Source organism: Dipteris shenzhenensis, chromosome 16, assembly GCF_047967505.1.
Source record: "Dipteris shenzhenensis isolate YYH24624 ecotype China chromosome 16, Dip_SZ_1.0, whole genome shotgun sequence".
Taxonomy (NCBI): domain Eukaryota; kingdom Viridiplantae; phylum Streptophyta; class Polypodiopsida; order Gleicheniales; family Dipteridaceae; genus Dipteris; species Dipteris shenzhenensis.
Genome location: NC_141611.1, coordinates 51,855,621 through 51,867,941, shown reverse-complemented (window position 1 = coordinate 51,867,941; position 12,321 = coordinate 51,855,621). Strand labels below are relative to the sequence as shown.

Sequence of the window (12,321 nt, the reverse complement as noted above, 5' to 3'; positions counted from 1 at the left end):
CAAATAACGTAGACCGCTGGCACCAAAAAGTCAGTGATGGGATTGATTGCAAAGAAGCAGGCCACAACAAACTAGGCATCAAAGCAATCAAAAGAGAAATTTAAAAGCGAGTGCAAAAAAGGAACACAGAAATTGATGATGTAGTGCTCTCTAAAACCCACAATGCAAAAGGTCCTAAATCATTGCACAAATTTTATTTTTTAAGCCTAGGGGGAGGTAATTTATATTATACAAGGTTGGTTTTCTATTAGCATGTGCATTTATTGCCTTCTATGTAGTGGATCCATCTTTCTCATCAACTATTTCCTTACACAATGCATACGGGCATAGATTTAAGCCTCAATCTAAGTAAGGTTTGATAGTGTTTTGTCACTATTCCTTAAAAGAAATACATCACTTTTATTTGTTATTGAATCCATCTCCTATAGTTTCGTATTTTAGGTACACCTCTTCAGATTCTCTGATGAGTTTTCTTTCACTACTCCTCAACAAGAAGAGGACTTTTATTTCTAGGGTGGGGGGAGGAGGGGCGAGGAGGGTAGGGATCCTAGAAGTGCCTCTATGAGGTTTGCCCAAGCATCTTGCCCCTATATACTAATACCCTATAGGACATTGGCAGCCATCCCCTTTCATGTCGAGGCCATCCTAGTCCTCAAATTTTTGAAGGTGTTTCTATAAATTGTCATATCATGTGTGAAATCATGCTTTTTGGCCTGCTGTAGGTAGCCGTAGTGAAGGTCCCACTTTGAGATGCCAAAAATAATTTTCTCGATGCGTTTTTTGTGCAAACTCCATGATTGGTTGGTGTGTTGACTTTAGAGCATCTCTTTCAAATTTGGGTCTTTTTTTTTCATTCATTCCAAATACTCCTCTTCCATTTCTCTCTCTCACTCACTTTGTGCAAACTCCATGATTGGTTGGTGTGCTGACTTTAGAGCATCTCTTTCAAATTTGGGTCTTTTTTTTGCATTCATTCCAAATACTCCTCTTCCATTTCTCTCTACTCACTTTGGGCAAGCCCATTGAATACTATTCTAACTTTTTCTCCCCTCTCTCTCTCTCTCTCTCTCTCTCTCTCTCTCTCTTTCTCCTTCTTCTCTCTCTCTTTGCAGGCCACATGAATGAAAATCATATTGTTGTGTTTCCTATTTTTGTTGCTTTGCGTTGCCAATGCGAAGGAGTGAAGAAAGTGCAAGGCTTGACCAAGCATAGCTTCACGCGGCATAGCAAGAGTTTGGGCGTGGACGGCAAACTAAAATAGAGTATAACGTCTCTTCGTGATACTACTATATAGCCACACTCCTCTTCATCTCCAGCTCTTCATCCCAAACTCCATCTCCACCGTCCTCCACCTGCTAGCTACCTCTCCCTTCCCTTTTGCCTCTCCAATATGGGCCTCAGTAACCACCTCATCTCCATCCTCAACTTCCTTACCGCCCTCCTCTCTATCCCCATCCTTGCTGCTGGCATCTGGCTCGCTACCAAGCACAGCACCGACTGTGTCCGCTTCCTACAAGGTCCTGTCATCGTCATCGGCCTCTTCATCCTCCTCGTCTCTCTCGCAGGCCTCTTCGGCTCCTGCTTCCGGGTCACTTGCCTGCTCTGGACGTACCTCACCGTCATGTTCCTTCTCATCGTGCTTCTCTTTTGTTTCACCATATTCGCGTTCGTTGTGACCAACAAAGGAGCGGGACAGGCCGTCGCGGATGTACACTTCAAGGAGTACCATCTGGGCAATTACTCCACCTGGTTGCAAAAGCAGGTGGACAAAGCTAGCAACTGGGAGAAAATCAAAAGCTGCCTCGCCGATTCCAAAGTCTGCAGCCAGCTGACCCACGACTACACCACAGCAAACGCGTTTTACAACGCAGATCTCTCTCCTGTTCAGGTAATTGGCTGTTCGGTTTTTTTCACAATTCATGAAGGTAGTGAGTTCAGATCGCATCGGCGTTGCTTGCTGGATTCTCTCTTCCTGACCGTGTCGTCCGTTACTCCGTGCAGTCGGGATGTTGCAAACCTCCTAGCGCCTGCAATTTCACTTTTGTAACGGCGACAAATTGGACCAGTGCCGCAGCCGGCCGGGGAGCCGACGCCGATTGCCAGACGTGGAGTAACGCATCTTCCCAGCTGTGTTTCGATTGCGATTCTTGCAAAGCAGGAGTACTTCAAAACGTGAAGAACGATTGGCGCAAGGTTGGCATTGTCATCGTAATAATGCTGGTCTTCCTCATCATCGTATACTCCGTTGGGTGCTGCGCCATACGAAACGTGAGGAGGGGAAAAAATTACGGTGGTTACGCATAGAAAAGGCATTCAATTAGCCTGTCAACTTCAGCATCAAGAAAACCTGCCTTGTACGTTATTGAACAAATTTCAGCTGCCAGCACTTGGACTTTGCCAGACATCAACTCGCCATCCATGATCCAAGTGTTTTGGATAGACTCGAGAGGGGTTTCCAGCATGTATCCTATATGCCACTATCATGCGAACAAGTAGGGTGCGTCCCTACTCATGAAGCATTGTTTTGAGACTTGGTGATTTGTTGCCAAATTAACTCAAGAAATGTGATTATTTAATCTTGAAGATTACTAGTAAGCACTCATATAAGCAAAACATATTCTTGTGATGCATATATATATATATATATAAAGTTCTTAATGTTCCATTGGTTAATTGCAACTTTACAAGATGCAACTTACATTCTCAATTGTGTATTTGATAACATATAATTACACTTAAGCACCCCATTGAAGCATCCTTAATTGGCAAATAGCTATGTTTTTAGCAGCATTTATAACTTATCTCCAGGCTACTCGAATCTTGTTCTCTTGCTGTTTTTTCAGTATCACGTCTTTTTGTTGTCTCGATCACTACAAGACACAAGCCGCTTTCTGACACTGATACCGATGCTAAATATGAAGAAAAAAATTTTAAAACAAGTGAAAAGTGTCGGAATGTCTGTCAATATGGATGTCACAAATAAACCAATGGTGCAAGAGTCGATGTCACCATTGTTAACATATGGCCATCAGTGTGTCGGTGTGGGCGTCGATGTCTTCATCGTTATATAGCAATAATACAATGTCATCAATATATACCGACGCTTTTACAAAAGCTTTAAAAAAATTTGTGGGACAAGATGGGGCTTATTTCAGTCCCAGCCTACCCCATAGACTTTTTTTTTCCATTAGAATCATGGTTAAATGTTACAAATGAGGAGGTGTATGTGTTACAATTTGGCAAAGAAGGTCTACGAAGTAATGGCAAATCTTCCAAAGTAATGTGCTACAAAATGGCAAAAGGGCCAAACTCCAAAATGGCAAATCTGCCTAAGTAATGCACTAATGTGGAGCTACTGTGCTACAAAATGGCAAAAGTGCCGAACTCTAATATGGCAAATCCGCCGAAATAATGAGTTACAAAAGGCCAGAAGTGTGAAAATACTAAATGACTAAATGTCCTCTCCTACTATTAGTCCTCCTCGTCCTCCTTGCCCTCCTCATTCTCCCTGCCCTCCTCACCATCGGTCTCACTGCATGCGCCCTCCTTGTCCTCAGTCTCTTTTGCATGCACCTAATCCCTCGCCCTTCTCTTCTGCGAGCCTAACCACTTCTTCTTCAAGTCCGGATCTCCAGATGGGTCGAACGTGCCTCCTTAAGAATGAAACAAGTTAGAAAAACTAAGAGCGTCGATTGTAAGACAATGGTGATCATCAAATGATAATGAAGTAGAATAGGGTATACTCACATGACACGCCACCACCCTTTCCCAATCGATGTGGACTTCGCTCTCTTCCAATCTTTGGGGTCCACCCACCCTGGCTTGTGCTTGTCCTCCTTAACAGCCTTCCTTAATTCATATCTACAAGACTTAAGGACCTCCCCCATACGTGCAAGCATCGCATTTCAATCAAACTCATACCCTTTAGGATTTGAAAATTGTCTCGAGGGCATCTATGATAGCCTCCTTGCTCTATTGTCCTTTTGGCTCCAAGGTTTGAATATATCCTTGGGGAGGTGGGTGCTCACCAATCTCCTCATGTATCTCGTGACCGACTTCTTGTCATCGTCCTGTATAACCTCCCCAACATTGTTCACTCTGTAGGATAGGTCCTCGGGCAAAACAAAGTCCGAAAGATGCGTGCTGAATGTAGTAGCAGAGCTAGAGTGAGGAGTGGAGTGATTAAGAGCGAGGAGTAGGGGAGCGAGTGATCTCTAGGGTGCTGCAGCCTATGAGTGGAGAGGGCAAGGGACCAGGATGGTACTGCGTCTCATAATATAGGGGAGACTGGGACTGGTGGGAGTGTGTAGACTCGTCTACATCTCATGTGCCACCACAGCAACCTCAACCCTTACTACTCTTTCTGGACCTATGATGGGTACGCCCAAGTGATGATCCCTTAAAAGGGGCTAGAAGGGATGGTTGTCGAGTAGGTTAAGCCATCGATGACCTTGATCTACCCCCGAGGTATGTAGGAGAGGGAATAGTGGAGGTCCTCTGGGACAGGAGAGAAAAGAATCTCACTGCCTCCACATCGCTCATGGCATGGTTGTGATAAACTCATCAGGACTCTTGACGAAGCCATGGGTTGATAGCAAAGGAGTTCCTCGAGGTGTAGTCCCCTGAGGAGTTGGCCCGTAGGGAGTCCACCTAGGGGTAGTCCCCTGAGAAGTTGGCTGAGTGGAATCAAAGTCCTATGGAGAGTAGAGCCCATGACATTTCCTCCTACAAGGGGTCCCATGATCACGGGGTAAGTGTGACATGATGACATGTCTAATTTGGGGGGATTGGACAAACACAAACACAAACAAGAAAATAAACACAAATACAAGAGTGGGTAAGAAGCGAAAAAAATAATAAATACTTACACTTTTCTTAAAAGACAATTTACTACTTAAAACTCAAGTTCAATTCACTAAAGCTATGAAATGATAATTTACTTAAGACTTTATCATATATTATCATATATCTTCCAGAAAATACATTACCATATGTATCCAAAAGAGTATTCATATACAAAATTTGGGTCCAAAAGAGTATTCATATATAAAATTGTCTCCAAAAGAGTGTTCATATACAAAAAAAATCTCCAAAAGAGTATTCATAAACAAAATTTATCTCCACAAGAGATATTCACATGCATAAGCTAAAGAAAGAGAGGGTCTACCGCTCTACATTACTATAACCCATACTGTCCTCCTCCTGATGGAACCTCTGTCTCCTTGATGTGCAGTCCCCATATGGTCTAACCCGATGTAGATATGTGATGGTCTAAAAGGCTGTATCTAGCTAGAGTGGAGAAGCACCAAACTCGGTCTGAATAATGTGATGTGGTACAGATGGTTTCCCCCAGATCATTCATGAGAGCATGAGGATCTACAGGCGCTCCACCTGTGTCCACTCTATCTCGGACATGTCAGGCCTCTAACAAGGTTTGCCATATATACCGGTTGGTCAGACCAAGGAGTCGAAGAGCAGAGCCTTGGTCCGAGGGTCTTGGAAGTGGGAGTGGAAGCATTATCTCTTTAGCCGAGCCAGCGAGGCGTATCCCCTACTCAGTCTAGCCTGCATCGCTGGTCTCATTGTGAAAATCGGGCCGGAGAAGATGACCCCCAAGTAAGTGTATGAGGATACGATCTCAAGTGGTGAGAGAAAGAGATAGGAAAGAAAAGAGATGGGAGAAAGAGGGGAAAGAGAGGGGAAAAAGAGGGAGAATAGAAGAGTAAGAGAGGGGAAAAAGAGGGGAGAAGGGGAGAAAGGGAGAAAGAGAGGAAATAAGAGAAGAGAAAATAAGCGAGAAAGAGAGGAGGGAAAATAGGGGAGGGAAAAGAGAGGTAAAGAGAGGGGAGAAAGAGAGGAAAAGAGAGGGGGAAAAGAGGGAAAAGAGAAGAGGAAAAGAGAGGAGGGAAAGAGAGGGGAGCAAGAGAAAAGAGGAGAGAAAGAGAGATGGGAAAAAGAGAGAAAAGGGAGGAGAGTTCCTATGCCCATCACTGTAGCTAATGCCTTAAGCACTAGCTGTAGCCAATGTATTAACAAAAAGAAAAATAAGAAAAAGAGAGAGCACATTCTTACCTGGAAAGTACGTTTCTTGGTTCTTACCTGGAAAGTACGTTTCTTGGCACCGGATGAGATCCCATCCGGAAGAGGAGGTGTTTCGTGTTTATTGCCCTATAAAAGAGAGAAAACATACCATTTTAGAAAAACTAATTAGTGAAAAGAGAAGCTTGGAGAATTTAGAAGTAACATTCAAAAGGGTACAGATTGAGGAGACAAAGAGAAGCTTACAAACAAGGAGAAAGCATAAAAGCAAAAGGTAGAGCTTTCATACTCTCCTCTTTCATGATTATTTTTCATGTGTTGTTTCTTCCTTGAGAGAAAGAAAAGGAAAGGAGGAGAGAAACTTTAGAGAAAGGAAGGGAAAGTAGAGGAAGGGAAACAAGAGGAGAGGTAGAAAGAAAGACAAAGAAACCAAACAAACTTGACATAGAAGTGGAAGAGAGGAATTTTTACCTTGAGATGGAGATGCATACATGCATGCACACGCACATGCGCATGCGTGCGCACACACACACACACACACACACACACACCCCACCACCACCACCGCAACAACAAGAACAACAATAGCAATATTGGCAATTGCTCCTTATCTTTCTTATTGTCTAGTTTAGAATCTTTGAGCATGAAAGTACCACTTTCTTATTGCATACTTTTGGATTCTATGAGCATAAAGTACCACGTTTTATGAATGTACCACTTTTTAAAACATATGAAATAGATTATTTGTTTCTTACCAAATTAAACTATTGATCCAAGGAGTGCAGTTTCGTCCCAAATGTATTGGAAAGCAATGTGAAAAAACACTACTAAGTTTGACACCTGAGCAATGCATGCCAAATGTATTGGAAAGAAATGTGAAAAAAACCTACTTGGTTTGACACCTGACCAATGTGTTAATTTTTTTTAAAGTTGGAGGAACCTATAGTACCTATGCTCATTATTTAATAATTACATGCATTGTCTACTAATGTGCATATCTGTTGATGTGTCCTTTGACTCTTTAAATTCATTACATGTAGTAATTGGAATAGGATGAAACTTGTATTAGGCAAGATAAAATCCATGGAACATTTACAATGTATTCAATCAAAGAATGCAGTTAAGTAATTATTACATCTTGAAGCTCCTCCCTCGAAATTTTTTAAAAAACTGAGTTTGTTTCTAAGTAGACTCAAAAGATAAAAATTTCATGGTGAACTTGTAGCATGAGAGGTAGATAAGAATTCATTCCAAAAATGTTAATCTTGTCGATACATTAGGGAGACACCTTGTTGTTGTTTGATAAGCCTTACACTCATAATTCGACTTCATAAGAATAGAGTGGGTTTGCTAGTGGTGTGTTCTAATTATGATGAATAATCAATAAAATAACCTGAATTCCCTAGGGAAGAGGGCAAAGCTAATGGGAGGAGTGTCATTATTGCCTCCTTATTGCATTGGGGTTTTTAGAAATCCTTCAAGATTCCATTTTGTTGAGAATTTTCACACTGCATCTATTGTTGATGAAATTTATGGGCTCCATAGAGAAATCATGAGTTACCTTGTCCTCGCATAAGTGGCCCAAAGAATGGATAAGAAAGTGCTAAGATGGTTGGATTCCTTGCTACTCTTTGCTCTAATTGTAATTCTCAACTAATTGGTAAAGATGAGCTTGCACAACTATATAGATACATGTGCAAGCAAAGGAAGCAATGATAACACATTGAAACTGGATGGATGGATATTCTTATTTGAGATTTTAGTTATACCCCTCTAACCACAATCACATACCCCTTATTCAGTCAATTCTATTTTCTCAACATTAGGCTAGTTATTTTTAGACTTATAGGATGATGATATATAATCAATCAAACCAAATCAAATTTAAGGGTATTTTGCATTGGGCCTTAAAGATTTTTAATTCATCAAGTTTAGGAGAGTCTTTCATAGGTTAGTTTTCAATGATCTATCCTAAGTCTTTGCATAAGGCAAGTCTCACGCATTGTCTTAAAGTGTCCTACCTTTCTCTTGATTCCTATTGTCTTCTAAGAAGTAGGGTCTAGTTTAAGATCATGAAAGGCCTATGGCTATCACCCTTATGGCCTAGTGGAACTAATTTGCAAAGTAGTAATAGATTAGGTTCCCCATGAATGTCTTAAAAATAGATAACGTTTAAGCATGGCATAGACGCTGGTGATCAAAACTTGGTGGAAAAATCCCTATGGACCTTAAAAATAGCACTCCATGCTCTAGACCTCAAGGTGCTATTTTTCACACCCTTGATAACCATTGATGTGGTACTTCTCCATGATTGATGTAACATCTCTTGATAGCCTTCTCTCATTTTCCCTTGGAGGAAAAATGTCCAAAAGATGCTCTTCCAATGACATAAGACCCTAAGTATAGCATAGAGGTTATTGACCTAAGTTCTACGCTTTTGGCTTTAAGGGATGTTTTTTTTTGGCGCCACCTTTCACTCAACTGTCACCTGATCTTAATGAGGGACCACTGCCCTAGACCAGTGGGCACAGGACTAGGTGGGCATAGGACTACCTTGGTGGATGATCAAACACCCCCCCCCACATGCACACACCTGCCTTGGACCAATGGGCACAAGTTGGTGATCGAACACACACACCCCCTAAAGCACGCACGCACTCGACGCAAAAAGGAAGCAAATGACTTCTTAGTATTAAATGACACTTTTAGCAGTCTTAGTATTAAATGACACTTTTAGCAAAAAGGACCTTATGTTATGGAGGGGCAAAAGAGGGGAAATAACTATTACTGTTATGAAGTGTAAATGCACCAAGGAAAATAAAGGGAAAATAGGGTGAAAATAGAGTGGGATAAGGCGAAATAGCACTCGCATGCTCTAAATCTCATGGTGCTATTTCCCCTACTCGTCGAAGTCATGGGGGCTCGTAGATGTGATCTCAACATTGGATCACGTCTTCCTAAATCATGGAGAATGGTGGCCTCTATGAGTTGGGTGATGTGTCAAAGTGACTCGCGGCTTGGTCGCGCACCACTTTAATATGAGGGAAAGGCCTCCCCATGACCTCTTCTTGCACCTTGAGAACCATTGATGTGACATTTCTCTACTATTGATGTGACATTTAGCGCTCACTCATTTTCCCTTGGATCATTATATCATGCATCAGGGGAAAAACATCCAAATTAAGCTCTAACATCCAAAATAGCCATCATGATTTCCCTCTTTTCCCCTCCATGACATAGAGCCCCTACGGAGGCAGCCTCGAAGGGCCTTAGCACATGGATGGGGCTAGCATGGGTTTAGGATGGGAATCTTTTTGTCATCATTCGTAGACCATGGATTTAGAATGGGAGTAGCCACTTTTTCTCCCATCCTTGGACCATGGCCTCTAGACCCTTGGCAACTAGAATGGGTTCCCCTTTTTTAGGGATTCAAAAAACATGGAAGGATGACATGTGTCCTTGTCCCCATGTGGTCCGAAACTCCTATGAAATGATACCATGTGTCCTCTTCCTCCTAAAACCCATCCCTAGTTCTTTTTAGCACTGCCTTCCACATACAGTTTTGTTACAAAGTGTCCCACACACTTTGTTGCCAAGTGGCCCCCTTCTATTTTCTCTCTCTCATACACACTTTCTTTTTTAAAGAAATCTCTCTCTCTCTCTCTCTCACACACACACACATTTTTTTTTACAGTGAAAACTCTCTCTCTCACACACACAAACTTTGCAAATCTCTTTACGTTTGCAAGCCGTTGCATCGTCCATTCATCTTGACAATCGTTTGCATCCGGCAAAACTTAAGGCAGTGCTTAGGAGTACTTATATGCATGGGAGCAGTTCTACCACCTTTTCCCATTCCCATCCTATTTCTTCCCATGTGCTAAGCCCCTAGGATTCTGTCTCAAATGCATTTCCAGGCTAAAGATCTCGGTTCGTGCGTACGGTAACTGCAGCAAATGGCCTCTTGTCGCACTTGGATTCGCTATGCCATTGCAAAAATCGATTGGTCAGTCGAATCAGCTGCCAAGGTTCGTGCTTTGCGAAATTCGCCATTGTGACATGCCGAAAGAGTAGCTAGTATGGTTTGCTCAGGCTCGAATGTAAGCAATTGCATTTCAAACGGCCTTTTTTTTGAAGTGGAAACTCCTGGTACGATATAGTCTTTAAGTCTTGTGGAGAACGTATTTAGCTTGTGTAGTCACCTGACATTATCTACTGGCGTTTGCACGGCATCGGACCGCAGATAATTTTCTGTCATACAGACCTTCACTTTGAAGCCCTTGGAAGAGCTCGCTTGGATCCTTGAAAAGCTACCTGCAGTTAACATGAAGGACTAGTTGTCTCTGCACGAACTCCTAATTAAAAACCATTCCAGTATGTGGAAACGAAAAGATTTCATAAACGTGAAAAACTGCCATTGTCTGTAAAACCTTAAGAGCTGGCCTTCTGAGCTATATTTTATGGTTATGGAGACCGTCAGCCTCCCTGCATTTGGGAGATGTCATAGTCCAGTCGAATTTATAGGAAAAATGAGAAGATGCTTGTAGAAGAAGAAAATGAAGAGAACAAGGAAGAAGAAAGAGGGGCCAGAGAAGGAAACGAGTAAAGAGCATAAGAAACTGTGAGGGGTTGTTAGAATAACTCAGCCAACACTCTGGCTGCAGAAGAATTTGCCCAAGTATCGCACAACGCATAAAGCAAATCTCATCTTAAGTGCACACAAGTATTGCTAAGGTATATGCACAGTACCAGAGATGACACAGCCAAAAGAAAGATATAATAGGTGTCCATTCTGAAGCTGGCTACCAGGCGGGCTTGGTGCAACTACTAGAGTTGCTTCACACTGATCTATGTGGACATATGCAGACCCTACTCTGGGTGGAGCCCTGCATTTCATGTTGCTTGTGGATGATTGCACCAGGTCTACATGGGTGTATTTTCTGCTTCATAAGGACCAAGCCTTTGCTCGTTTCAAAGATTGGCGTGCTCTAGTAGAAAAGGATTTGGATTGCAGATGAAGACTGTTTGGGCTGACAAAGGTCTAGAGTTATGTTCCAATCCTTTTGTGAGATTTTATGCAGAGAAGGGCATCAAGAGAGAGCTTGCTAATCAAGGACTCCTTCAAAGAATGGAGGAGTTGGAGATGGCGAGGACTATGTCGAAGCATCGTAACCTTTCTCGTCACTTTGGGGGGAGGTTGTGGCGACAGCTGTCCATACCCTCAATTGATCTCTAATGATAGATGTTCCTGAGGTAACTCCATTTGAGGCCTATTTTGGTAATAAATGGACGTGTCCCATTTTTGTGTTTTTGGGGTGATGTGTGCTAGAAAAGAGAGGAGTGGAGGTTGCTTTCTATATCCAACACTCCCTGCAGTGGAAGATAAACAAAGAGATAGTGCCTAGGAATCACACAGTGTTAAACTGAAATCCAACTTCTTTCAGTGGTCTGTACTAGTGTAGAGAGAGAGATTTGCAGACACTAAATGAACCGTGCTGAAGAGAGAGATGTAGAAACAAAATGGATATTTGTTCAAAGATGGACCAAGCCCTTTACAAAACATAGCCATTTACAAAACATGGCACAGTGTGCCAGCATCTATTAGCAGGGTGCTGCCTAGATGTGGACCCCTGTCGCTCCCAAAATTTGTTCTCCTACCTCCTTGTGTCACCTTCAAAACAATTCAGCCTGCGTTGCTCTCATACAGCTTCTTTGGGCTTTGTAATGCCCTGCAAATACACCTTCCTGCTGCTTCAGTGAACAGCCCAACGTAAGGTTGAGTTTTCTTTTATGAACCTTGAACTCCTTGCTGCTTGTAGACAGCCAATGGTGAGGCACAAGTCTTGTGTGAATCCTGTCATCCTTGCTGCTGTATAGGCAGCCAATAGTGAGGACTTCTTCTGGTGTTTTGGACCTCCGTGCTGCAATGCGGGCAGCTCGAACCAAGGCACCAGAAACCCTGCACAATTGAATGGTGAATGCCCCCCTTTGGGAGCTGTAGATCTGCCGACCTAATGTGTAGACTGGCCGACCAGTCTACAGATTGGCCCAACCTATTTGTGCAATCTTTACCTGGTTCAAGGTAGGGCCTAGGCGCAATACTACCGTGTGGCATTCCAGCTCTAGGCGACACTGTCCTACTCTACCCTGACTTGCCTGAGTGACCCGACCAGCTCCTACTGCACCTGTCGGCTGCACCTTTTGCTGCTGGCTGCTGTGCAGGCCTTTGCTGCTTGCACACCTGTCCCATACACTTTTGTACAACCCTGTACAGTTCCCACT

At 42.8% G+C, this 12,321-nt stretch overlaps 2 protein-coding genes across 3 annotated transcripts in view; both read left to right on the top strand.

Annotated features, from left to right (window-relative positions):
- The first annotated feature begins 1,317 nt into the window (after positions 1 to 1,317).
- On the top strand, positions 1,318 to 2,477 carry LOC147893110 (tetraspanin-8-like). The gene is made up of 2 exons (XM_087387084.1): positions 1,318 to 1,888; positions 2,002 to 2,477. The coding sequence occupies exons 1-2, from the start codon at positions 1,391 to 1,393 to the stop codon at positions 2,302 to 2,304; spliced, it is 801 nt and encodes a 266-aa protein (XP_087243210.1). The 5' UTR covers positions 1,318 to 1,390; the 3' UTR covers positions 2,305 to 2,477.
- Positions 2,478 to 9,745: 7,268 nt separating this feature from the next.
- The window catches only part of LOC147893109 (mitochondrial ATP-independent inner membrane protease subunit 2-like), a 46,031-nt gene continuing 43,455 nt past the window's right edge, over positions 9,746 to 12,321 (top strand). For both annotated transcript variants that reach the window (XM_087387597.1, XM_087387596.1), the window contains exon 1: positions 9,746 to 10,067. In XM_087387597.1, the coding sequence (XP_087243723.1) occupies positions 10,024 to 10,067 (44 nt within the window). In that variant the 5' untranslated portion in view covers positions 9,746 to 10,023. The remainder of the gene's footprint in view (positions 10,068 to 12,321) is intronic.